General features: G+C 47.3%; 3 protein-coding genes across 4 annotated transcripts; 1 reads left to right on the forward strand and 2 right to left on the reverse strand.

The window, feature by feature from the left end:
* Positions 1-930: 930 nt before the first annotated feature.
* On the reverse strand, positions 931-9,098 carry NT5C3B (5'-nucleotidase, cytosolic IIIB). Of its 2 annotated transcripts, none has more exons than XM_045044929.1 (9): positions 8,787-9,098; positions 8,440-8,538; positions 7,796-7,865; positions 7,663-7,709; positions 5,522-5,607; positions 4,943-5,032; positions 3,847-4,009; positions 2,544-2,732; positions 931-1,416 (listed from the first exon to the last, which is right to left on the reverse strand). In XM_045044929.1, the coding sequence occupies exons 1-9, from the start codon at positions 8,949-8,951 to the stop codon at positions 1,282-1,284; spliced, it is 1,044 nt and encodes a 347-aa protein (XP_044900864.1). In that variant the 5' UTR covers positions 8,952-9,098; the 3' UTR covers positions 931-1,281. The 2 variants fall into 2 exon arrangements, with proteins under 2 accessions (XP_044900864.1, XP_023099832.2); XM_023244064.2 differs by having other exon boundaries at positions 2,544-2,744.
* A 470-nt stretch (positions 9,099-9,568) lies between these two features.
* Positions 9,569-15,182, forward strand: KLHL10 (kelch like family member 10). The gene is made up of 5 exons (XM_003996867.6): positions 9,569-9,902; positions 12,048-12,537; positions 13,251-13,868; positions 14,386-14,535; positions 14,771-15,182. The coding sequence occupies exons 1-5, from the start codon at positions 9,709-9,711 to the stop codon at positions 15,143-15,145; spliced, it is 1,827 nt and encodes a 608-aa protein (XP_003996916.2). The 5' UTR covers positions 9,569-9,708; the 3' UTR covers positions 15,146-15,182.
* A 185-nt stretch (positions 15,183-15,367) lies between these two features.
* Positions 15,368-26,730, reverse strand: KLHL11 (kelch like family member 11). The gene is made up of 2 exons (XM_023244063.2): positions 26,120-26,730; positions 15,368-20,836 (listed from the first exon to the last, which is right to left on the reverse strand). The coding sequence occupies exons 1-2, from the start codon at positions 26,662-26,664 to the stop codon at positions 19,255-19,257; spliced, it is 2,127 nt and encodes a 708-aa protein (XP_023099831.1). The 5' UTR covers positions 26,665-26,730; the 3' UTR covers positions 15,368-19,254.
* Positions 26,731-27,216: the final 486 nt, after the last annotated feature.

Genomic DNA, 27,216 nt, shown 5'->3' on the forward strand with positions numbered 1-27,216 from the left:
AATCCTGGCTCTAGCTCCTAGCTATGGAGTTTGGGCAAGTTTCTGGTCTTCTTGAAGCCACCCAGAAATGAGAAGTATGCCTGTTTTCAGGGACCTTGTGAAGGATTAAATGGCACGCACCTACAGCAAGCACTACCTGTCCCTTCGGACCTGCAGGTAAACGCAAGTGTCCCACAGCCAGCATCCTCTGCAGCAGGATGAATCTCTCGGAGGTGAAGCTCTCAGAGGACAGGCTAAAAAAATGCCGGCTGAAACTGGCTGCTTTACATTTTCTCTTCGAAAGGTACCCTAGAGAATTCAGTTAGTCCTTGACCATCCAAGTCAACAGGGAAGGGACACGGGACAGGAGCTCTGAAGGAAGCCTAATGATGCAAGATGTCAGAGCAGAAATCACTCCCACCTGTCACAGAGCATCTTCTCCCTTCAGGTCCCGGTCTTGACTCCCCTTAATTAAGTCACCCATCTTGGTGGTCCTGGATCCCTCTGAGGATCCATAAGGAGGGAACTCAGCGGATAGGATTGGCCAGATCCCACCAGTCCCAGTGGGGTTTCAAGTTTAATGGATACCTCAGCCTAAAGTCAAACCATTCCAGATCAGAAACACACCCTTCCAACCCTGCCTGCCCACCCTGACCCCCAAGCACGTTTCATGCTCAGAGGGTCTTGTGGGTGAATTCAGTGTTGTTGTTGTTTTAATATTTTATTTTTTTAAGTGATCTCTACAGCCAGCGTGGGATTTGAACTCATAACCCCGAGATCAAGAGGCACACGCTCCACTGCCTGAGCCAGCCAGGTGCCTGTGAATTCGGTGGTTTTGAAATTCTGTGCCATAGAGCCCTAGTGGCTTCTTGGAGATTCCTGCTCCTCCAAAACCAAGAGGTACGGGCTCTGCCCTGCACCCCCTGAATCAGAACAGCTGGCTTTTTTTTCCCTTTTTTTTTTATTTAGATCTGTTTCACACATTAGATTTGTTTGAAGAACAGCTTTCCGTGTTTAAAAATTTGGGGAAAAAAGAACCCCTGGGCTAGATGGTCCCTAGTTAGAGTGGTAACACCCTGCAGGTCCCGTGTTCACCTGGTGGGCCCTCCCACCGCCGGGCAGGGCTTCCCGGAGCCTGGAGCCTGGGCGCTGGGAGGGGGAGGGAGGGGCACGGGCTCCCCAGCCGCACCACCCTGGACTGTTCACTGCCCGCCCTGGGAGAAGCAGCGCCCTCGGCAGGACAGCCTCTTGGCGAGGCTCCCACCTCTCCACAGCCCCCCCGCGCCTGACCCCGGCCTGCACTCAGGAGCCCTGCATCTCTATCCAGTCCCCGCGGTGCAGGATGTGCTGCAGGAGCCCGTTGACCACGTCCAGCGTCTCGTCCTTCTCCAGCACGATGTCATAGGAGTCCATGTAGCGTTCCCGCCGCTCTGCCACCTGCCCCGGGGAAGGGAAGATCGAGAGGCCCCAGAATGCCCTGACTTCTGCCTCTGCCTCCCTGGCACCCGGGGCAGGGGAGGGAGGGCATCCGAGCTGCAGCTCGACGTTACAGGGACCTGCCCTTTGGATGGCAGTGGGTACAAGGTGCCACAAGTGACCCTTGGGTCAATGTCCAAAGGGCAGCACAAGGATTGAAATTTAAAAACCAGATGTACTTCTAACCCATCTGGATTGAGTTTTCCCAAGGCTCAAGCACTCTGGAGGTCTTCATCCCCTGCTGGCTGAGGGGAGGACTGGTGGCCTTCGACCCTGACACCATACTGTGCCCCCTTTGGACCATTTCACCCCCTGTCAGCCTCTGGTCTGTCCTTGTGTTTTTGTTCTCTGAACTGCAAACCCACCTCCTGAATACTGACATCTCCTATTTCAATCATATCTTACAGGTATGACTTAGGAGGACTTTAATCAGCTCTAGCAGTTCCTAAACTATGTCACTGTGGGCAGATGAACCTCCTTGCCTCAGTTTCCCCCATCTGTAAAACAAGGCATGTTAGTCTCTACCTCAAAAAGTTGCTGTAGGGATTAAAATGGGCTAAAACGCCTGGAACATGGTGGCACCAAATAGTAAGTGCCGGCTCCAGTGACCCTGTCTCTGAGTCCCACTGTCATGCCATGTGCCGAACCCAGCTGTCATCACGGGGTATCTCTTTTGTTTTTCTGCGGACATGGCTCGTAGCTCACCTTAGTACCTCTAATACTTCACAGTGACTAGCACACAGAAGGTGTTCGCTAGGCATTAGTTAACAGGGATTGAAAAAGGAACAAGCCAGGGCGCCTGTGTGGCTCAGCTGGTTTAGCATCTGATTCTTGATTTCGGCTCAGGTCATGATCTCATGGTTGGGTTGAGATCGACCTGCATTGGGCTCTGTGCTGATACGGCGGAGCCTGCTTGGGATTCTCTCCCTGCCCCTCCCCTGCTCACGCTCAGGGGCTCACATGTGTGCTCTCTCTCTCTCTCTCTCTCTCTCTCTCTCTCTCTCTCTCTCTCTCAAAATAAACTTTAAAAGAAAATCAAAAAAGAAAAAGAAGCAAGCCACTAAGATAGGGTCTGGTCCCATACCCACCTTGTCATTTAAGAAGCCAATCTTGAGAATGTTCTCCACGCCAGGAACCCCATCGGCCATAGTGAGGTCCCCCATGGAGTCCCCCAGCAGGAGGATGTTGGTTTTGCCCTGAAGCTGCTGGAAGTACCCGGAGTTCTCACAAACGGAGCTGTTCTTGTTGTATGTGTGTATGAGCTGGCCCTTGAATCCCTGTAGGAAACCCTAAATAATCAGGAGACAGACAGAAGGGCTACAGGGACCCAGCTAGAGCCAGTGTTCCACCGTCTCTGTCGCAGAGAAAGGGGAATCCCGCGAGCCACAGAAATGCCAAAACCTCGCTGTAGTCTAAACCAGGGGTCGGCAAACTGGGTCCTATAGGCCAGACTGGGCCTATTTTTCTAAATTACGTTTTACTGGCATACAGCCAGGCTCATTCGTTTCCATCTTGTCTGTGGCTGCTCGTTCTTTCACAGCAGAGTGAATTTACGTTGCGTAAATTTACGTTGTGTAGTTGTGACGGATCATAAAGTCCACCCCACCTGGCCTTTTACAAAAAAAGAAGTTGTTACCCCTGATTCCAACGAACAAGGACCACCAAATAGTATTGATCACCTACTCTGGTGGAAGCATGAGACCCATGAAACAGGCGCTGTTCAGGCTACATGTGTGCTAACCCCAGCTGCGGGCCACGTCCTCGCCACAGGTTTAAGGGACGAAAATTCCAGCCATTGGTTTTAAGGGGAAGAAGTCAGAGCAAGGGTGAGTTGGAGCAGCTGACCTCTGGCTCTAGGAAAACAAGTCAAAGTCTAAGCCCTTGAGTACCTAGGATGGCATAGGACCTAGGGCAGTGACTTGGGGCCTGGCTGAACCCCGGGGCAGAGAGCTGTCAGCCAAACACCAAAAGGTAGGTCCTTCAGAAGTAACTGTCTCTAGGGGGCGCCAGGATGGCTCAGTGGCTTAAGCATCCCAACTTCAGCTCAGGTCATGATCTCACGGGTTCGTGGGTTTGGGCCCCGCGTCCGGCTCTGTGCTGACAGCTAGAGCCTGAAGCCTGCTTCGGGCCCCCCCCCCCCCTTCTCTGCCCCTCCCCAACTTGTGCACGCGCATGCGCGTGCTCTCTTTCTAAAAAATAAACAAAAACAAAAATAAAGAGGAAATAACGGTCTCTAGCTGGCATAAAGAAAGAAATAACTGCCTGAGGCAAGAAGCCAGCATGCCTTCCCTCCCTTCCCTCCCCAGGTCAGGGCTAACGTTGCGGGTGCCGCCCCCAGGGCTGGCGGTCCCCATCCCTCTCCATCCCCAGCCTAAAGAAGATCTGGCTCACGTCTTCATCAAAGTCCATGTAGTTAGACACAATGTGGATGTTGGGGTGGAACACTTTCATCTGTCGGATAATCTCCTCCAGGATATCACCAATGCCCGCAGAAAAGATGAACAGGGGAATGTTGTTCTGATAGAGGGTGTTGAAGAACGTCTTGTATCCCTCCCTGAAAAGAGATGAATGGATTCCGCCTCTTCCACCAGTCTTTCTTTTCTCCTTGGGTGATATATTTTTAAGTTTTTTCTTTTTAAAAACATTTTAGATTGCGGCATAAAATACATACAGTAAATGGTTAACATGCACTAATCTTAAGTGTTCGACTCAACTAATATTTACATATGTATACAGCCGTGTACTTACTAACCAGATCAAGGTTCCCTTGTGTCCCTTCCCAACCAATGCCATCCCCTCTCATTCTCCCTTCATATCACCGCTGATTAGCTGTGCCTATCCTTGAACTTCATATAAATGGGCTTTTGGTTGGTCGGTTGGTTTCTGCCTTATTTTGTTCCAGCAAAATACAACCAGGCAGCTCTCTGGGGCAGCTTCATTGAGGAAACACCCCAACCCCACCCAGGCACTTACTGGATCTGCATGTGTCTCTACTCTCTTGGCTTTTCATGGCTCTCCCCAGTTAGGACACCCAATCCTCGAGAGCAGGCTCTTCCCTCTCTGTGCCCTCACCCCTCCTCCAGTACACGTGCCAGCAGAGAGAGCTGCACTGGGAAGGCCACTAATGATCAAGCGTCCCAGGCCAGCCAACTCCCATGTCTAGATTAAGAACGCCAGCCACCATGGGGACCCCAGTGTCTTTTTACCATTGGAGAAAATGAGCTAGATGCTGTTTGTTCTAGGAGAGCAAGGCTTGGTCATATTCATAATATATCCACTGGCAATAGACAGCTTCCTAGGATGCACCCAAGGCGGGAAATCCTTCAGCTGCATCCCGAGAGGAAAAGCAAGACCTTCTTTGCAACAGCCACTCATGGTGCTATGTCTCTTCTGGCTCCCCCAGCAACTAACTCCCCTCTACTCCTTCCTAGACTCTTTTTTTGGTGAGCAAACCGGTCTCAAATGGTTTCCAGAGCAAGACGCTCACCTCAGCATTGCATTGGACTCTCTAACCACCTGGGCGATCTGAAACTTCTGAATCTTCTGCTGGCACAGGAGATCGTGAGCTTTGGTCCACCTAGAAACGGACACCCCACCAAAGACCAAATTCAAATCACTAAGTAAGTAAAGCGTCCTTTCTCTTTTCAGGGCCAAGTCCCCTTCTGGAAGGATTAAGGGAGGCCTCATCCACCACGCCACTTCCTGAAGACTCTGGCTGTCCTTAAAAGGAAGAGGGTAAGAAAGCCACACCACAGCCACAGGAACAAGGGTTGGGTGAGCTAACTGCTGAAGTCAGAACTCTTCTGAATCCCTCCTTCGGTGACCCCCACGTTCTGGGGAACTGGGGCTCCATCCAGCAATACTGGTTCCAATAGGAGAGTTATCTCCCAAAGCACTTATCCCCGCCCCCCAAACCAAGGGGCTTCTACCTCATTCCAAAGACTCTTAGTGGGGCCCCACTCTAGCAGTGGCCACAGGTCGCCCCACTGTGGCTGGACAGTTTGTTCTAATAGGTGGACCAGTCCACCATGAGGGCCAGGAGCGGCTCAACACCATCGTCACTTACCATTCTACCATATGAGGTAACTTCTCTTTGACGGTCCGGTGTGGGTCAATCTCAATTGGGTAATAGTGGTGAAGGAGCGCTTTGAGCTGGAACATCCCAATGAAGACAAAAGCCGTTAGTCTGCATCAAGTTTTCCCCAGCAAAGTCCCACCGATTAGCCTGAGAAAAAGAATCGCCTAGAAGACGCAACTCTGTGTAAGGGAGTGACCGATCTGCACAGCTGGTCATCCCATGAGGTCTAAGAATCAACGAAGACCTTTTGCCATCAGGTGAGAAGTTACTAGGATTTTGTTGTTCTCACTAGCTCAGTCAGCAGGGTTTAACCAGTAAGAAGGGATTAATGCTATATTTCCCCAAACGGGATACACTTTCTCAGGGGGGAGGCGAGGTGACTTTAGGGGGTACGTGGATAAACAGTTTTCATTTTAGTAGTTTTAGATTCATTCTAGTGCATATTAAGGAAAAAAGAAAAAAAAAAACACCCTAGCACATCAAACTCATGCTTTCACAAAGGTTGTTTCTTTTCTAAGTGAACTGCATTCAGATTTTTAATAATAGGCCAATTTAAAGTAAAATATGTAGTAAAAATCACCAAGATATGGCAAAAGTCATGGAAATGGAAGTAGAAAAATCATAGAAGTCAAGTTTGGGACCCAGTGTGTTAGTGGATAACCAACACAACACCAACATCAGGTGAACCACCTCGCGAGTAGGTACATGTACTTCTTCTTACTAAGATTTCCTTCCACAGGCCAGGCACTTTGGCTAGGGAGGCCACGTCGGGAGCCATGTGTCACACAGAGTCCGTCAATAACAGCACCCAATAAAAACGGGAACCGATTGGGTAAAGGATTTTAATTTTAATACAGGCACAATCTCAGAATATTATGAGAGCTAATGTGGAGTCCCTGACCACAGTTCCAAAAGAGAGTTAAGTACAAAGATCACAGACAAGGGGAGAAAGCTCCCGAAATGTATTGAGGTTCTCAATGTGTGCGTTTTTGGGGGTGTGAGAACAGTCTTCTAAAAGCATAAGAGAATTCAACAGAAGAATAGCATTTTTAAAAAAGAAAAAACATTTCATCCATAAGCTTTGCTTTATGACTTTTTTCAGGAGCTCATCAACACCCAGAATCTTAGTTTTCCCTAGCCTCATTATCCTAGAGAGGGGACCCAAACCTGCTGTCTTATTTGTGGATACAGCTTTCTGGAAGCTGATAAGATCAGACACATGAGGAGCCACAAAAAGTGACTTGCTAAAGGTAATCGGTGTGAGAACTTATGTAAAGCTAAAAGTGTATCTCAGAGAGACAGGTTTTAGAAAAGGAAGAGTTATCTAGAATTTGTTGCCTATCTTAACAGCAAGCAATCACGACGGAGTATTGGAAAAGCTGACCAATATGACAGACCGAAAGACCACTTAGTGTATAACTTAGTGAATTTCCTAACGAAATGAAGCTAAATGACAGAGTTACTCGGCAGCAAGAGCTCAGCAGAGAAACGCACAGCGGGCCCGCCTCTATTCTTCATATCATCAAAGAAATAGCACAATGCAGTCAAGTGAGTTTGGGACAGAATCGGATCTATGGGAAAACCAGGCTCTCCATGTCTTTCCATATGACCCTTGAATGACATGCTTCTCCTTTCCAAGCCTCTGTTTTCAAAAAAAATTTTTTAACGTTTATTCATTTTGAGACAGAGAGAGACAGAGCATGAACGGGGGAGGGTCAGAGAGAGGGAGACACAGAATCTGAAACGGGCTCCAGGCTCTGAGCTGTCAGCACAGAGCCCGACGCGGGGTTCGAACCCACGGACCGCGAGATCATGACCTGAGCCGACGTCGGCCGCTTAACCGACTGAGCCACCCAGGCGCCCCTGTTTTCTCATCTGTTAAATGGAGGTAATAATGGTTCTATCCACCCCTCGGAGTTGCGGGAGGATTAAATAGAAAATGTTGAAGTCCCTTGTAAACTCCACAGCTAGCAACAGGCATCACATCCATATTCTAACCACCAATCATCACATGTGTTGGACATAAAGGAAACACTACCCCAGTGTATGACACAAGGTCCACCTGAGCCACCAAGAACCATCTGCAGTAGCACCTGATAGCAGTCTCTGAACAAAGGGGGGTGACGTACCTCATTCCGGCACTCCTCACTGATGATCTTGCTGTTATCCAGAATGTCTGCAAAAACACAGAACTCCTTTTATTTGCCACTTAGGAGTCACCATCTTGTTAAGCCCCACAAAGCAAGCTAGTATGTGACTTACTGTAAGAAGAAGGGCATCGCTTTCCGTTATATGCAAACCTGCTCAAGGTCATGTCAAAATCAGAAATAACCTAAAATGCAAAAGAGAGATGCTGTCTACACAGGCTCCTTCCACTGTCTGGTGGGGGAAGATTATGCAAGGCAAAACAGCTCAGGGCCCAGCCAGTGGGCAAAGCCCTGCAGGAGCTAGGAAAGGCCAGAGGGGGGAAGGGAGAACTAATCCTAGGTAGTAGCCTGCTAAGCCCGAGGAGGCCCAGCCTCTTGCTGGAGGCTGACAGGACTCTGACTCTTGCCTTGCCATCTCTATGCCCTGGGTCCTTTCCAAGGTGACCCATCTCCATATCTGCAGCTTCCTGGGGAGCCCTTTGGCCGGGCTAGTGTGGAAATAAGGCCTCAGGGCCTGGCGCTGGGTGCTTTCGACCTAATTAGAGGAAGCAGCCGCAGGGCATGACTGACACATTTGAAATCTAGGTTTTCGGGCAGGTGGGCTCTAACCCAGGGCAAATCGGGCGGGGCAGCCTGCTTGCCCCCCAGGCCGCTGGCCATTTCTAGGGGCTGAGGGCATGCAGTGTCCGCCGCAGCGCCGGCAGGCCCCCTGGGCAGGTCACCTCCCCAGCCGCCCCACCTCGCCCCCCCGGGCCGTACCTGTAAGCGGTCTCCCCCGCCCCTGCGGAGGGCGCCCACGATCTCCTGCACCCGCCCGGGCTGCCGCATCAGGACCGTGGCCTTCATCAGGGTGCTCACCTGTCCCGAGACCCGAGAGAAGCGCTGACCCCCGCACCGCGCTGGGCCCAGGGGGAGCCCGGGGCCGGCTCGACAGGCCTGCGAGGCCGGGCGGGGTGCGGGGAGCGGAGGAGGGGCTCGGCCTGGCCCGCGGCGCCTACTGGCCGGGGTGGCGCGGCGCGGCCCAGGCGGCCCGCTGGGGGCCTCGGAGCGCCCCGGGGGTCGGGGCCCGCCCCACGCCCCACGCCGGACGCTTCCTCCCGCCTCACCTCCTCTGCCATGGCGCTCGCTGCCGGGACGACGGCGCCGGGACAACGACCGCCCCGCCGCCGCACTGCGCAGGCGTCGCCGGCCGCCGGTGGCCGAGGGACCGCGGGCCGAGGGCCGGGCGGCAGGCGGGGCCGGGGGCGGGAGGCGCCCGCGCCGGGGAGCATCCCGGCTGAGGGCTCTGTGTTGAGGCGGGTGAGGGTCCCAAGAGCTGGGGTTACCGGGTACCACTGCCTAGAGCAAAACCCCTGGCCGGAGAGGTCGTTTCCCGACTTAAAGTTTGCATGACAAAAAAGCCGCAGGAAAGGAGCGGATCTGAAGGAGCCATAGAGTGATTTCTGGAAAACATCCAGAAGGTCCTTAACCGGCCCCACTCCTCATCACAGAAGAAAACGCGCGGCTGACACAAGTCCGCAGGGCAGGAAGGCCCTGGACAGCTGGGCCAGCGTGAACTCTAATCAGCTTTACTCCCTTCTGCCTCCTCTGACTCGGTTTCCTGGAATTGAGGGTCTGGGGAGACAAGTGCTCAGCAGTGGAAGAGGGCAGCTTGATGCTACACTCATCCAGAACTGGACATCTGAAGTGGGCAACAGGAACTAGAATAAATAAAAACTCTTATATGGTGTGGGTGATCACAGTCCTGTTCTGGATTCAAGGGCTGGGAAGGTGTGGGGTGGCCTTCAGCCTGAATGGTGGGGGAGGGGAGAAGGAAGGAAGACAGGGACAGGAGAGAGTTCCAGAATCTGAGAGCACAATCCTGAGAGTGAGCTCACTGCGAGCCCAGGATCCTGGAACTTGGGCTGCCTGATGGGCCCTATATGAAAGATGTAGTAGGGAAAAGGAGCGACAGCAGGCTAAAGGGGCCCCCCACAACCCTCCCGACACCCTAGGAGAGCAGTCTCTCTCCACTGGTCCCAGGGTGCCATGGAGATGGAGAGCGCGGCGGCCTCCACACGTTTCCACCAGCCTCACATGGAGAGGAAGATGAGCGCGATGACCTGTGAGATCTTTAACGAGCTTAGACTGGAGGGCAAGCTCTGCGACGTGGTCATCAAGGTCAATGGCTTTGAGTTCAATGCCCACAAGAACATCCTCTGTAGCTGCAGTTCCTACTTTAGGTATAACAGGGTTGCCAAACTAAGCCGAAGGGGTACTTGGGCTTATTCTGAGACATTTTGGTTCATTTCATGTTTCCCACCCAACCTGTCACCTTACATGAGGGACACTGTCAAAACCCTGGGCTCCTGTAGCCTGGTTCCTTTGTCTTCCTGTGTCTCTTCTGAAGAGACACAACTGGGGCTGGGGCCTCTTCTCTCTGGTTTTCAACTGGATTCCAACCAACTATTGGTGGGCCAGGTGCTTTTTTCCCTTTGATTCTCACCCTAGCATACCTTTGGGAAGGCAACCATACTGGATTTCCTACTTAAACCTAGAGGACAGTGCCCGTTCAGCTGCCCCGTGTGCCCCTATCCCAGTAGAGACCATCTCAAACAGGGTGATAAATTAACAAGGATTGAGGAGATGGGAAGGAGGATTCGGGAAAGCATCAAGGAAATATTTACCAGAAGATAAAGGGAGTTTAGGCCACAACCACTGTCACCCAGGAAATGGCACAGCTATTTTGTTCATGAGCCGAAAATGTTTGAGTAATCAATTCCGATGAACATATGATAAATGTGTCCCATCTGTTGCTAAAAATGCTCATTCATCTAGACCTACAACAGGGTCTACAAAAAGACCGGAGAGTGAATATTTTAAGGCTTGCAGGCCATACGGCCTCTGTCACAATGACTATCCTTTGCCTTTATAGTGGGAGGGCGGCCATAGACAATACTAAATGAAAGAGCATGGCTGTGTTCCAATAAAATTATTTACGGACACAGAAATTTGAATTTATTACAATTTCCAGGTGTCACAGAATCTTTGTATTCTGTTCCCCCCATTTAAAAATGTGAAAAACATTCTTAGCTTATGGGCGGTACAAAAAAAGAGGCGGGTCGAATCTGGCCCAGAGGCTATAGGTTTGTAGACCCCTGCTCTAGAGAAGAATCTGATCCATATTTCTTTAAACCACCTAGAAAAAGGAAGCAAAAATTTATTAGGGTAGGGACTTCTGTCCGTTCAACAACTTAAAAAGTACCTAGCTATACAGTAGGAGCCCAATAGTTTTGGGATCGTAGTCATTTGTTCATTCGATAATTATTTATTGAGTGCTTATTTTGTGACGGGCACTATTCTGGGTACTGGAAATGATGAATAAAGAGAGAAATATTTCTGTTCTCATGAAGCTTACCTTCTAGTAGGAGGAACAGGCGTTCAATAAATAAAACACAAAGCAGATTAAGTGCTGGGGGAGAAAAGGAAGGTATGGAGGAGGGTGGTGATTTTAAATAGGATGATCTCTTTGCAGACAAAATGACATTTGAGCAAAGACTTTAAGGGGATGTGGGAGTGAGAAATGAGGTCTGCAGAGGGGGAGCCTTCCAGGAAGAGGCAACAGCATGTACAAAGGACCAAAAATGAAGCACCTCTGGGTGCATTCAAGGAAAGCAAGGCCAGTGGGACTGGAATGGAATAAGGGGGAAGGTGGGAGGAAGTGGCCAGAGGTATTACTGGTCCCGATCTCAGAGGACTTCTGTGCTCCCTGAGAAGCGCTTTGTATAATAATACTCTGAGCCAGAAGGGACCTCAGTGGGAGGTTCTGAGTGGAAGAGGAACATAAACTCGTAAGGAGGTTGGAGTAGAACTGTAAACTCCGGAGGCATCAACGGCAGAAGCAGGGGGATCAGTTAGGAGGTTACTCCCAATCATCTAGGTGAGAGACGGTGGTGGCTTGGACCCAGGAGATAGCAGTAAGAGGTGTGATCAGATTCTGGGTTATGTGTCAATTTAACAGTGCTCATTAAAAAAGCGTGATTGCTCAAGTTTAATTTCCTGAAGGAAGGTAGACTTCAGTTGGGATAGAAGAGACCTAGGTCTTACTTCCAGGTCTAGAGCCCAATTTTTCCATCCACAAAATGGGGGAAAGTTTTAGTTACCATGAGGAGAAGAAGAGTGACCAAAGTCAAAGTTCTTGGCAAGGTTCTCTTGCCCACTATATAAAGCACGCACTCTACCCTCCCCTTCCCCTTCTTCGCACCAATTTGTTTCCGGCATACTCACTGTGCACTAGCTGGGAAATTTCCAAACTCTCAACAAACAAAGGTGGGGGAGAAACTGGAGAGAAATGTTTCAGTGGCTACTAGTTTCTTTCTTCTTTCCAGAGCTTTGTTTACAAGTGGCTGGAACAACACTGAAAAGAAGGTATACAACATTCCTGGCATTTCCCCGGACATGATGAAGCTAATCATTGAATATGCATACACCCGGACCATCCCTATCACGCCGGACAATGTGGAGAAACTGCTGGCTGCTGCAGACCAATTCAACATCATGGGCATTGTTAGGGGTTGCTGTGAGTTCCTCAAGTCGGAGCTGTGTTTGGAGAACTGTATCGGCATCTGCAAGTTCACAGACTACTACTACTGCCCTGAGCTGAGGCAGAAGGCCTACATGTTCATACTGCACAACTTTGAGGAGATGGTGAAAGTCTCGGCCGAGTTTTTAGAGCTCTCAGTCAGCGAACTGAAGGATATCATTGAGAAAGACGAGCTCAATGTCAAACAAGAAGACGCTGTATTTGAGGCCATTTTAAAATGGATTTCTCATGACCCCCAAAACAGGAAGCAGCATATTTCAGTTTTGCTTCCCAAGGTCAAGTTTAGTTATTTTTTTGTGGGATGCTTACTTGCTCATGTTTGGTTCATTTATCCCGGAGGGACTGTGCAAAGAGCCACGTTCAGATGTTTGGCAGATTCCGGGGCCGTATTTACACACACTTACATAGAAGGCCATCTCCTACTATTCTGCGGAATTGTGCAATTTTCTTTGCTCTTGGCATTGCTAGTTCCTTCTGTTATATTCTTTGACCAAAATTCTCCCTGGTAGTGGGGGAAAGAGACGGCAAGGCCTTCAAAAGAATTCTAAAGGGCCTTCTTTTCACCCTTTTTTCTTGTGAGTTTCCCCAAACCCCAGGCAGAAGTGGGACTAGACACCAAACCACGAGTGTTATACACAATTGTAGCCATCCGGGGCTAATTTGTGTTATTTATACAGAGAAACGTAAATATTCAATGACTGAACAATTGCCACAGCCTTTTATGGTCTAATAGTACTGCCCAGTGGCCAAGGAAGGGGCTAGCTCTGTGACCTTCTATCTAGCTCATTGTCAGCATCCAAATGTATACCACATCTGAAAAACAAATATTTAAAACTGTGAGCTGTAAACACAAAGTAAACACAAGTAAACAAACACAAAGTAAAATAGGACCCTGCTGCAATTCAAAGGCAGACTGTAAACAGGGAGTTAAGGACATGGGTTTTCCAGGTACCTTCACCTCATCTGACTTTCTGTGTTTCCTTCTCAGGTTCGCCTGGCCCTAATGCATGCTGAGTACTTCATGAACAATGTTAAGATGAACGACTACGTCAAAGACAGTGAGGAATGCAAGCCAGTCATCATTAATGCCCTAAAGGCCATGTATGATCTAAACATGAATGGACCCTCCAATTCTGACTTCACCAACCCACTCACCAGGCCCCGCCTGCCCTACGCCATCCTATTTGCAATCGGTGGCTGGAGTGGTGGGAGCCCCACCAATGCCATTGAGGCATATGATGCTCGGGCAGACAGATGGGTGAATGTCACTTGTGAGGAAGAGAGTCCCCGTGCCTACCATGGGGCAGCCTATTTGAAAGGTTACGTTTATATCATTGGGGGGTTTGACAGTGTAGACTATTTCAATAGCGTTAAGCGTTTTGACCCAGTCAAGAAAACGTGGCACCAGGTGGCCCCGATGCACTCCCGTCGTTGTTACGTCAGTGTGACAGTCCTCAGCAATTTTATTTATGCCATGGGAGGATTTGACGGCTACGTGCGTCTCAACACTGCTGAGCGCTATGAACCAGAGACCAACCAGTGGACGCTCATCGCCCCCATGCACGAGCAGAGGAGTGACGCCAGTGCCACCACGCTCTATGGGAAGGTAAGAATTGGGAGGGGGCAGACCAGGCCCAGAAGTACTTGTTTGGGGGTGGATGGAAAATAGATGTGGCAGCACCCACGCTGCAGTACTGACTCCGCAACTAGTGCCCCTTTGTAACTGTCCTTTTAGGTTTTACTCACTAAAAAGCAATACATGCGGGGCGGGACACCTGGGTGGCTCGGTCGGTTAAGCGTCCAACTTCGGCTCAGGTCACGATGGTCATGATCTCACGGTTCACGGGTTCCGGCCCCACATTGGGCTCTCTTGTCAGTGCAGAGCCCGCTTCAGATCCTCTGTCCACTGCTCTCCCCCCCCCCCCGCCCCGCCCCTTCCCCTCACACGCGCTCTCAAAATAAACATTCAACGAAAAAAGCGACGCCTGCACACGTGGGAAAAAGATACTCAGAGTGTACGGACTGGTATCAGAGGGGTCCTTTTGCCACCACCATGCGTACACCCTTTCTTTCTGCTCCCCAGACGTAACGATTTTAATAACCATGGGCCCCTCGTCACACAGGTCTACATATGTGGTGGTTTTAATGGAAATGAGTGCCTGTTCACAGCAGAAGTGTACAACACTGAGAGCAATCAGTGGACAGTCATAGCACCCATGAGAAGCAGGAGGAGTGGGATAGGCGTAATTGCCTACGGAGAACACGTATATGCGGTGAGTTTATCTTGTACCACACAAAAACGATAGCTCTGGATTTTTTGTTCGCAAATTGGTTTACGCTATTATCGGCCAGCATTTGGAAAGCATTATTTTCCATGGAAAATAATGGAAAGCGGGAGGTATGAAATCACTGGTCGTCCCCCCCCCCCCCAAGAAGGCCTGAAGGCCTCTTCCTTGGTGAACAGAAGCAATGGCTCACAGTCAACCATGTTTCCCTTGCCGTCCATAGGTAGGTGGCTTTGACGGAGCAAATCGACTTAGGAGTGCGGAAGCCTACAGCCCAGTAGCTAACACTTGGCGCACGATACCCACTATGTTTAATCCTCGTAGCAATTTTGGCATCGAGGTGGTAGACGACCTCTTGTTTGTGGTGGGCGGCTTTAACGGCTTTACCACCACCTTTAACGTGGAATGCTATGATGAAAAGACAGACGAGTGGTATGACGCCCATGACATGAGCATCTACCGCAGCGCCCTGAGCTGCTGTGTGGTGCCGGGGCTGGCCAACGTCGGGGAATATGCGGCTAGACGGGACAACTTCACAGGATTAGCACTGCGAGATGAAGTAAAATACTCCGCTTCGACAAGTACCCTACCTGTATGAGCCTCTTCATTTAGCTAATAAAGAGTCTAAGCAATAAGAATTACCTCTTTTTTTTTTTTTTTTTTTTAAATAAATGCAGTGTTTAAACTTGTAAGAGTACTGGAAAATGTTCAACTTAAGGGAGCCAAAGGTTGGATGAATGAGGGAGTAAGAGGGAAGGAAGTAAGCATTTGTATCCAACAGTGTATCACTAAAGGGAAAAGTCACACGGTACAAACCAGCTCTAAAGAAATATGTTTATTTAAAACTTACATTGAGACAACTGATAGCTTCAACACAGAACAAGATAGTTTTAGGAACATAAAACAGGCTATTTTACAATGTGATGTCTCAAAAGCGTCCTAAATTCTACATCTCCTCTGACTTAAAGGGAGATAGCCAAGATTATACTTTGAGTAGAGTAGGGGCTTGGATACTGATAGCCCCCAAAAGTCACTGTGTATCAGCTTGAACTAAATATGTATTTTACAAATAACTCAGTGAGCCCTAGCACATGGACCATAGTCTTCAAACATCTAGCAAGCTTAATTTTTCACAAGTGCATTATGCAGGAGGATTAAGTGAACAAGTGCTCTACTGTATGTGCTTCAGTGTCAGACATTCGTAGTGATGCTCAGAGAGTAAGACAAAAGCCCTACGAAGGTAATCAACAAAGAGCAGTTATTTGGCTATCTAATTAAATTCCTTGAAGCGAGATGGCTACTATATTATGTTATTGTTATTGTATTATGTCACTCAACTATGAGCTGTTTGGTTTCCAATGACCAGAGCACGTTATAATGTAGGCATTATAACAACAAAAATGGACTATTCTCAAGAAAGCAACAAACTGCAGTGATGGACTGTGCCAAAATGTTTGATAATTAAAGGAGAGACCAAAGCGTTTCTCAAATATTCTACAGTTAAATGGCAACCTAGAAATACCCTATTTTGCTAATGGAGGCAGGGAACCTACTTCACAATTCTGTAGACTTTCAAAAGACAGGAAATGTGGCCAACACACCCTTTTAATTTAAGCTTAATTTGAGGAAAGTACAAAAAAGTCCCTTTATCTATGTTTGATTAGGCCAAGTAACTAAAATATATGTTTAGTTTACTTGTCTACCTACAGTACAGTGTCTCGTTAGAATTATGAAGCAGAGAATGAAGTATTTAAACATATGACATGCTACACTAGTCAAGAAACAGAGAAAAAAGAGTGCCCTAGAAACTGCCTTACCAGTAGCCTGAAGAGTTTAAAGAGCAAAAGCACACAAGTCTTCGATAAACACTATCTTTCCAGCTTCAAACTTCTGTTCTATGTATTTTAAAAGTTTTTGGTCCCAGCAATACTATATAAAACTAAGTGATAAAAACAAAACTGATGTCAATCAATTTTGAGATTTTTTTTTAGCAAAATATTTTTGAGTTGGCACAGCAAAAGCAAAGTTGGATATACAAGATCTACAAGACATCATGCAAACATCTGCAAGTGAGATGTACTACTTACACACTAAGCTCATGACTGACATTCTCAATATACACCACGGGTTTGTTTTTTTAAAAACCACGGTGGGGTAGGTGGAGGTGGAGGACCTCCATTCCAAGATAGAAGTCACACTAGGGGTTAGGTAAAGGTACTACTTTTTGGTCCTCTTTTATCCTTCCACAAAACAAAAACAAAAGCAACAACAACAAAAGGTTCGCTTGAATACATGTGAAGCTGTCTTTTTAGAAGTTTAAATGACCAAACACATTCTTTAAGTTTTTCATCAGAAAGGAAATTTCTTTCCCAAAGAGCCACTTTAGGCTGGTTGTCATAATCAAAACCTTTCCAAATACTCTGGAAGTTATTTCCAGTTTAGAATTTCAGAATGTCAGCCTTGAACAGATTTAAGCAAATCTGGTTTCCTTTCCTATTAACAAGTTAGTTAGGATATTTCAGAGACACAAGTTATTGATGTGAAGTCAGCCGTGTGAATTCAAATATGAAAATTAGAAATTCAGTAATCAGGAAAACCTGCACACATCATCATGCAAGGAAGGACTTACCCCTTCTTTTCAGCCATGGCCTACGCTGCCTGCTGAGTTAAAAAACAACAGTTTCAATCAAGTTTTCAGAACCAGATTATACCTAAATCTTATGAGTTAGAATTTGTCGCATCATGTGAAAAAAGGCCACCCTCCAAAAACTTGGTAGTGACAGTCTCAGAAGACAACTCAGAGATAAGATCCAAAAACCTTACATCACGCCTCCTGGACAGAAACTGCCATTTTAGTGAGCTGCTGAGTTACTTCACCACTAACAAGAGGAAGTTTGCTAGGCGGCATAGTCTATCAGAGACGAGAACATCACTCAACGAGCTTTTCTGCCTCATGTGCATAGACCTCTCACAACTAAGAATGAGCACTTCTCAGAATTGAAATGGCTTTTATTAAAATAACTACAAATGGAAATTGATAAAATGGTAGAGGTGGTGTAGGATAATATATCCTCATACAGAAATAGGACTTGAAGTTTACGACCCCCACTCCAATCTAAATTAAATGGTTTTAAAGCAGATTTCCGACACATTTATTGAAAAACTTTGTCCTAGGCAAGGATACCAACTTAAAAATTTCAGGAAAGCTCTTAGTATAGAGTCCAGGGAATAGATATTAATAGTCTTGCAGCAAATTGAGAGCCAAAATTTCTGGTTGTGCTTTTTTCCTTTTGATGTTTGATACAGTAAGAAGGTTAAGTATAATGGTCTAGGGAAAAAAATAATCACTGCACTTGGAGTTCAACTCCTAAAACAGTATCCTGGAATGTCTAAGAAGATGATATTCTGAAAGAAATAAGAAACATACACAATGGAGCCATTTTGCAAACCATTAGAGCAGGAGTCCTTTACGTTAACTGAGTTCTCATTTGTATAAAACTTGGGAGTGTGTTAGAGAATCAGAAGAATGCATAAGAATAAATAAAAGATAACTAAAGCAATAAATTTTTAAGAGCCTTAATTATGCACCTAAATTTGGTATTCGAGGCTCAGGTAAAGTCTGAATAAAAGTCTAGGGAAACTGGATAAACTACTAGAACAGTCAGGGCTGAGAAACAGTAAGGCTTCTCTTACGCAACATTTCTCTCAATCGTCACTTCCTTCCCATTTTGAGAAAAGTTTCTTTTAGAAAGAATGAGGAGGACTCTATACAATATACTTTAGAGGACAATTTAAAACTGAAGGCATTGTTGTATCGATTGTCATAGGCATTATTTACACTCATTAACTTATCCTCAAATACGCCTGCAACTTCTGAAAAAAGTGTTTACGTGTTTTAATGCCTTTGCTCAGTCTACCTAATAATACTACTTTTCTTCTTAGAAAAACAAATTTCATATACATAACGTCCTCCGTATTAAATCAATGAGCTAAAGATCAACACTCTTGCCAACTACCATCATCTCAGAGTGATGGCTCCCAGTCTAGAACGGTTGCTGAAGAAATGGAAAATATTCAAAAAATAATGGGGCCAATCACAAATTTCTCACTAGTCATCTCTTCTAAAAATAAACAAAACGGCATTTCTAGATAAACACATACAACAAAACATCAATGCAAATATTCAGAAACCATCCTGCCGAAACATTGTGCTTTTCCCTTCAAATCTCAGTCTCACTATTGCACATACCTCCTGCAGATGAGGGCTCAATGCGTAAGTTCTGCTCTTTTCAAAACCACCAACCATTCAGGAAAAAATTAAAAGGAGTATCAAAGTAAACGTGCAAATAAAACTGTTGCTTAAAGCATGTTCAAAACATCAAGTCCCTAAGACAAAGGAGTTTTCACTTGTTGGCAGAAAAACAGCCAAGTAACTATACCTGGTTCTTCCACTTGTCATTAATAAGATCTAACTTGGCTAGCACATCCACACAAACCGAAGACAGACAAAGACTGCACACCAACAAAAATTACCACATATTAAATCGTGTTTCCCATTCTTCAGTTTTTAACTGTGTTTCCTTTATATGGGGCAATAATCAGGTAGGTAGAAAATAAGTTATCGACATACTTTTTCAAGTAACAGTCTGGGGATCTTCAGCCTCACAAGACAGGTACAACTGTTTTAAGCTGCACCTATTGGAGCACCTAGCATTCAATCTGAGAGCTTGGCACTCTTCGCATGTTCAGGGCGTGCCGATGTATTTCTTGCATCTGTCTGATGCGGTCCTTCTGCCACATTAAGTTTTGAGGCATAGGATATCTCTGTGTGCCATGCAAGTACCGGTACGGGATCCTCACGTGGCAAGCGGTGGCTCTACAACGAGGCTGTGGCATGGGAGGAAGAAGCATCCACCGCTTTCTTTCAGCACAATATCGGTAGGCTTCTTTCCGGTACTGTTTGTCGATATCATCGCTGTTTTTCCAGCCTCCAATAATGAAAACGTCATCTCTGTAATAGCAGATAGCTGCTCCTTCGATGCTTAGGACTTCGGGAGGTAAGCTCTCAAGGATCTCATCAGACACTTGGCTGGCAATTTTTCTTACTGCCTCTTCATTTTCTAAAGAATAACTCTTGGGACAGCATGATGCCGTCTGGTAAAAGTTTGAATTGACCACAGACATTTGGAAAAAGCAGTAATTGTCAATAAGCGGCAAAGATTCCACATCTTGCCACTGTCGAGTCTCCGTATCATAGCAGGTAATTACAGCCTTTAACCCATCTTCGGTGTCCCGGTCCACGGGAGTGCGGGCAGCGATGTACACAAACCGGTCTTCGATGGCTAGTGCTTTGACATCCCGGAGGATCTTTGGTGCTGATTCCAAGTTGTGCCATTTATCAAGCTCAGGATTATAAACAGTCACGTCTTTGAAGCCAGGGCTGAAGTTGCCATGCCCTCCAATGCTGTAGAGCTTCCCTTTGACTTCTGTTAACCCAAAAGAATGCTTTCTTGTCATCAGACTACAAACATGTTCCCACGTATTCAAATTTGGGTTGTATCTTTCCACAGTTTTAGCAAACCCTGGTTCCATCGATCCAGCAACATACACGTAGGACTCTGTTACTGCAACGGCATGTCCATCAAGGTGATTATGAATATGGGGCAGGTTTACCCATCTGTCCTCATCGACAAAATACCCCACACATTCACTTAAATAATCCCCTCCTTCTGACACGCCTCCAATAACCATGATCACGTCCATGTTTTGCCCATAGCGAGGTAATAATGAGACATGAGAGGCAGGATGCTGGAAGGTGCCAGACTGTATGTTTTCAGCTCTCAGAGCATGCCTCTCCACTGCATCGGCCACTAACTTGACGCAAACTTCATTATTGGCCACCAGCCTCTCTGGTTTGACATGCCGAGTAAGGTAAGTAGGTTTCATCTGGGACAATCTGAGCAATTTAAAAAGTTCTTCAAAGTATCTCTCTCTCTCTTCAGCGTTTCTCTGAACCCACTTCAACACTGTTTCAAAGAGAACCTCTTCAGAATCAACCGTGATTTCCAAGTCCGACAGCCAGTCTCGAATGAGATGGAAAGGTAAAGTATAAAATTCTTCATCCTGAATTACTTTGTGGAAATTTCTCCGTATCATATCGGCAGCTTTCAGAGCAAGTTGGCTCAGAGTATACATGTGAGCTAAGCTATGAATGGCCACGCAATTAGAGAGATGAAGTTTCTTCTTGAGAAATTCTCCACAGAATTCTTTTAAACGAATTAACAGGAACCTAAAATCAAGAAAAGAAAAAAGAATTTTCAAATGTGCACATTTTATGTGGCTGCATTTTGAGAACATGTTATACATGTTAACATGTTTATACAAACTGAAATGGTAAGCTTCATCTCATTTTATGCCCAACATCTGAAAAAGGGTAAATCCCCCCAAATTAAAAAGGATGATGCTGAAAAGCGTATTTATTTTTTAATAATTTTTTAAAGTTTATTTATTTTGAGAGAGAGGAGAGAGAGAACAAGCAGGAGAGGGGCAGAGACACAGGGGGACAGAGGATCTGAAGCAGACTCTGTGCTGATAGCAGAGAGCCGAACGTGGGCCTCAGACTCATGAACCACAAGATCATGACCTGAGCCGAAGTCGGATGCCCAATTGACTGAGCCACCCAGGCACCCCATTATGCTGAAAAGTATATTTAAAAGCATATATAAAGTCATCTTTATATATGTATATATTTTTTTTAATTATGCATATTATATAATATATATACAACTATACATGATACATGTAACATACACACAGTGGTGCTTTTCATTATGTAAGTTTTTCTGGAACATATCCTTTAATAAAAAGTGCAACAGTCAGAGAAAGAAATACCATAGGATTTCACACCTATGTGGAATTTAAGAAACAAAACAAACATGCAAAGGGGAAAAAAAGAGAGACAAACCAAGAAACGGACTCTTAACTACAGAGAACTGGATGGTGGGGTGGTGGTGAAATGGGTGATGGAGATTGGGGAGTGTACACTTATTATGGTAAGCACTGGGTAATGTACAGACTTGTTGAATCACCATGTTATACACTTGAAGCTAATATAACACTGTATGTTAACTATACTGGAATTAAAATTAACTTAATAAGGGCACCTGGGTGGCTCAGGCAGTTAAGCGTCGGAATCTTGGTTTCAGCTCAGGTCATGATCTCATAGTTTCTCAAGTTCGAGCCCTGCACCAGGCTCTGTGCGGAGCCTGCTTGAGATTCTTTTTCCCTGTCTCTCTGCCCCTTCCCCACTTGTGCTGTCTCTGTCTCTCTCAAAATCAATTAATAAACTTAAAAAAATAAAAAATAAAAAATAAAGTACAACAGTTCCATACTTTATTTTTATTGGCAAAGGCAATTCCCAATCCAAACCTGTCTATGCTATTCCTGTCCTAATCCCTTGTCAGTCACCAGCCTTTTCTTTGAGGCAGGGTCTCAGCAAGATACTTTATTAAGCCTTGACTAGATGGTATAGGAACTGTGGTTCCTGGGAGGCTCTGTCTGTTCAATATCAGAAGGAACAGCAGTGGAGGCCTTGTGTTGAAGGTTTCAATCTCCTCTTCACTAGAGCTTTCTCCTTGGGCAGCAGATGATGGGGGGAGGGGATGGCAAGGCAAACTCAAACAACAGTAACGAACATATGGAAGGGGTCTGGCATGTTGCTGACTAGAAGTTGTCTGCCCTCCTAAATTCATTTGAAGTTAAATTACATACCACAAGTTTCAGCTAAATCCATAAATCTAGCAGAACTCAGTCCCAAGGATGGCCACTTTGAGACCACTGCTTTAATAAAAGTAAGTCCCCAGAACTGAGAACTTTAAACAAAATATAGACTTTACCAGTCCAGGCCTCTCAATTCAGGGCTCTCAATTCAACCATTTGTTATTACAGTTATCGCGCTTAGTACCCATCTAACTAGGATATAAAGATGAGTATGACAGGCTTCCTTCACCATCTTCAGGGAACATACCATCTTAGAAGACAAAGACAAGGGAGAGTGGTAAGAGCTCTAGTGACTCTCAAAGATGTCTGGGTGCCAGGGTCACTAGATTCCCAGGCTGCTCGCACCCCCTACCTGGAGCTCCTATCTTTGGCATGGCGCTCCAGATAATTCTGACATATTCCCTTGGATAGGGTGTTTAGAAACATTGCTCGATGACAATAATAGCTAACGTACACTAGGCATGTTCCATGTGCTAGGCACTTCCTATTATTTCCTTGTAAGTGCCCTTGAAGGTAGGTATGATCGACAGAGTACTCGGGCGGTAGGGAGAGAGCTCTTGCCTCAGAGCTCATGGGTAAGGTTAGATATGACGGTTGCCAGGCACTTAGTGCCCATCACAAGGCAGCTGCTCAAGCAGCTGACAGATGGACAGAAGTTCAACTGCCTGAGATGTTCTCTCCTAACCCCCAACTCCCCTATAAAGCAGGAGCAAATCTGAAAAATGAGCCCACGTGAGACACAAACATAGCTTGAGTGGGTGCAATGACCTTTCTCTACTCATTTTCATTCAACAAACCTCTCTCTCAAATCTACACCTGCCCCACCCTACCCCACCCTCTCATGAACGATCCAAACTTGGGCTATGAGAAAACAAGCAATCAGAAACTTCATCTTACCACCACCCAGTGTGCCTGTAGCTTTACCCTATATTCTGCCTTCCCAGTCCAACTTTTCCATTATTAATACTGATTCTATCCCCTTCTTGATTTCAAGGACTTTGCTCCTGCAAGAATTCCCCCACTCCTGAAACATGAAGTTCTCCTCTTCCACTGATTCATTTTTCTTCAGCACACAAACAAGCTCTAGTATCTCCTATCTTAGATGGGGGAAAAAGACCTCCCTGGACTCTTCTCCAAACATGTCCATGTGTACCATTATTCTGACCCTCTTTATACGAAGACTTAAATGGCTCCTGCTAATGCCATCATGGGTCTCTATATTGCCAAATGCAGGGATCACTTACGGTTGACAGTTGACAGGATAGGCTACTCCCTCCTCTATACCTTTTTTTTTTTTTTTTTTTTTAAGGCTTCCTGTGAGACCCATCTCCTCTACCGGTTCCTCTTTAACATTTTGGAACCCCAGGGCTCAATCCTGCCCCTTCTCTGTCTACACTCTCTTCCTTCCTAAGTAATTTTTCATCCAGTCCCATGGCTTTAATTACCATCTTATATGCCATATTCCTCCCAATGTTCTTATATCCAACTGGCTATTCAGACATTTCCTGGACCCAAACCAAACTCCTGGTCTTCCCAAACTTGCTTTCCTACACTCTCCCACATCTTAATAAATAACTCCATCTTTCCAATTGCTTGTATCAAAAACCAGCAGTCCTTTCCCTTACACTCTGTATCAAATCCATCAGCAAATTTGTCCCCTCTACCTTCCAAACATATCTAGAACTGAAGCACTTATCATCTTTACTTCTCCTTCTTCAATCCAAGCCTCTGTCACCATTCCATTCCAACAACCCCCTAATCTTTTTGCTTCTGCCTTTGCAGCCCCTTCCTCACTGCCCCATCCTTTATTCATCACAGCAGAATTCTTCAAATCACATTTCATTGTTCCTCTGCCCCAAACCTTCCTATTTCATTCAAAATAAGAGCTCAAGTCCTTCACCAGGCCAACAAGCCCTATGGAATCTGGATCCATCCCCCATCACCACCCTGGGGCCTCTCCCACCCCTCTCAACCTGCACCCATTTGATCTAGCCATGCTGGCCTCCCGCTATTCTCAAACATCCAGATAAGCCCCACCTCAGGCCTTTCCACCTGTGTCCTCAACCTGAAGCACTCTTTTTTTTTTTTTTTAACGTTTATTTATTTTTGAGACAGAGAGAGACAGAGCATGAACAGGGGAGGGTGAGAGAGAGAGGGAGACACAGAATCTGAAACAGGCTCCAGGCTCTGAGCTGTCAGCACAGAGCCCGATGCGGGGCTTGAACTCACGAACCATGAGATCATGACCTGAACCGAAGTCGGACACTTAACCGACTGAGCCACCCAGGCGCCCCCTGAAACACTCTTTACCTCACCTCCTTCAGTTCTTTGCAAAATGTCTTCTTCATGAGGCATTCTCTATCTACCCAATTAAAAAACACAGCTCCTCTCTACGAGCACTTTCTATGCTGAATTTCTCATCAAAGCTGTAACAATCATCCAACACGCCATCTATTTTAATTATTTATTGCCCATCTACCAGTGTGAGCGCAACGCGGAAAGGGACTTTTGTCTGTTTTGTTCACCAGGAAGTCCCAGCACCTTAGAACCCAGTGTCTGATCTGATGCATTAACAGGCACTCAATAGGTATTTGTTAAAATCATGTTCCTGGTAATATAATACTGCCAAAAGGGAGTCCTCCACATCTCTAAAAATGGCATTCACCTGCCTCCTAACCAGTCTCTGAAGCATCCGTTCCTGCTCCGTACAATCCATTTTCCACTGTAGCAGAATCCTCTTTTAAAGTAATGAAATCAGGGGCGCCTGGGTGGCTGGGTCCGTTCAGCATCTGACTTCGGCTCAGGTCATGATCTCGCGGTTGACGAGCTCAAGCCCTGTGTCAGGCTCTGTGCTGACAGCTCAAAGCCTGGAACCTGCTTCAGATTCTGTCTCCCTCTTTCTCTGCCCCTCCCCCACTCATGCTCTGTCTCAAAAATAAATAAATATCAAAAATAAAATAAAATAGGGGCACCTGGGTGGCTCAGTTGGTTGGGTGACCGACTTGGGCTCAGGTCATGATCTTGCAGTTTGTGAGTTCGAGCCCGGCGTCGGGCTGTGTGCTGACAGCTCAGAGCCTGGAGCCTGTTTCGGATTCTGTGTCTCCTCCTCTCTCTACCCCTCCCCTGCTCACACTCTTGTGTCTGTCTCTCAATAATAAACGTTAAAAAAATTAAAAATAAAATAAAATAATGAAATCAGGAAGTTTCTTTACTCAGCTTCCCACCTCACAGTAAAAACCAAATTCCTTATTCCAGCGCATTTCGCAAACCCTTCACCCATTAGACCCAGCTCCATTGGGTATTTCCTTTAGTTCTTTAAGCCGAACTGGGATCCTGACTGAGGGCCTTGGCGCTCTCTGCCTGGAATGTTCATCCCCCATCTCTGCATGGCCAGTTCTTTCTTGCCGTTTAGAGATCGGTCTAAACGTCACCTCCTCAGAAAGGTCTCTCCTCTACCAATCACTGTCCTTTCATCCTTTTTAAATGTCAACACAGCGCTGATTACAGGCAGACTTTCTTTTTCATTGCCTTTGTCCCTCCACCTGGAATCTGAGCTCCCTAAGCGCAGGGCGCCCTCATCAGACCGGCCGCATCCTCGGTGCCCAGCGCAGTAGCCGCCCCACAGCACACAGTAGACGCTCAAGAAGCCGCAAACAAACGCATCTCGTACGGGCTCCCTCGAGTCCCACCCGCAGGCCCTGTCTCCCCGCCTCCCCCGCCCCCTCCCGGGATGCGGCCCTCGGTGGGCGAGCCTCTCCGCCGCCCGGCGCGCGGCCCCCAGCATCCCGCCTACCTGTCGGCCAACTCCAGCACCTCGTGCACGCTGCCCGTGCTGACGCGGATGCGCCCGGTGTACATGTATTCGATAACGGCTTCCACCGTGTCGGGCTCGGGCCCGGGCTCCGAGCTCCACTTGCGCATCTCCACCCTGCCCGAGCGGGACTCCGAGAACTGGCCCGAGAGCAGGGGCGTGAAGTATTCGGTGGCGGCGGCCAGCACCGAGCGGTGGGCCCGGAACTCTCGGCCGCCCGCGCCGCCGAAGCACAAGGTAATGTCGCAGAAGAGGCCTTGGCGCCGCTGCTCGTTCTGCCTCCACGACAGCTCCGAGCAGTGAGAGCTGCACTCGAAATCCTCGGCCTCCGGGCCCGGATCGCCCCCGCTCGCTTCCATTGCAGATATGCCGGGCCCAGACCCGAAGTCCACCGTGCCGCTGCCTCGGACTTCGGCGGCCAGCCCTGCCGATCCGGCGGCGGCCGTCTCCATGCTCTCCATCTCCAGCACCTGAAGAGATGCGGCCGCTGCCGCCGCCGCTGCCGCCGCCACCGCCGCCGCCGCCATCTTGACGCCGCCGCGCCCGACCTCCGCAGTCTCGGAACGATTCAGCCGTTCTGGTGCGACACAGAGGAATTCTGGGAATAAATAGTGGGCGCAGGGCGGAGCTGGGCGCCGCTAGTGTGCGCACGCGCGGCCGCTCCCGCGCGGAGCCGCGCCACCTTGGAGAGAGCTGGAGAGAGCTGGAGAGAGCTGGAGAGAGCTGGAGTGGGCTGGGTAGGGCTGCCCCCCCCCCCCTCGCCGACCTCCCTCCCACGTGTCGGGTCTCCTACCCGTCAGAGTGGCACGCTCTTCGTGGTCATTTTGTAGGACAAAAGCCACCCTGGCCCGTCACCCATTGTTAGTGTCTCGGGTGGCGACAGTGTATTTTTAAAGATTTAAAATGGCTTTGGAGTAAACATGAAAAAAAAAAAACTTGAGACCGAGCCCCCGCTCAGTGGACGAGGGCGAGCAAGTTACTCAGTATCTCGGAACCAATTCATCTTCTACAAATTGGATAGTATGTTAGGAGAACGCTTAGGGATGCTTGTGTTTTACGTAATGTTTGGTCCGTAGTTA

Source organism: Felis catus, chromosome E1, assembly GCF_018350175.1.
Source record: "Felis catus isolate Fca126 chromosome E1, F.catus_Fca126_mat1.0, whole genome shotgun sequence".
Classification (NCBI taxonomy): Eukaryota; Metazoa; Chordata; class Mammalia; order Carnivora; family Felidae; genus Felis; species Felis catus.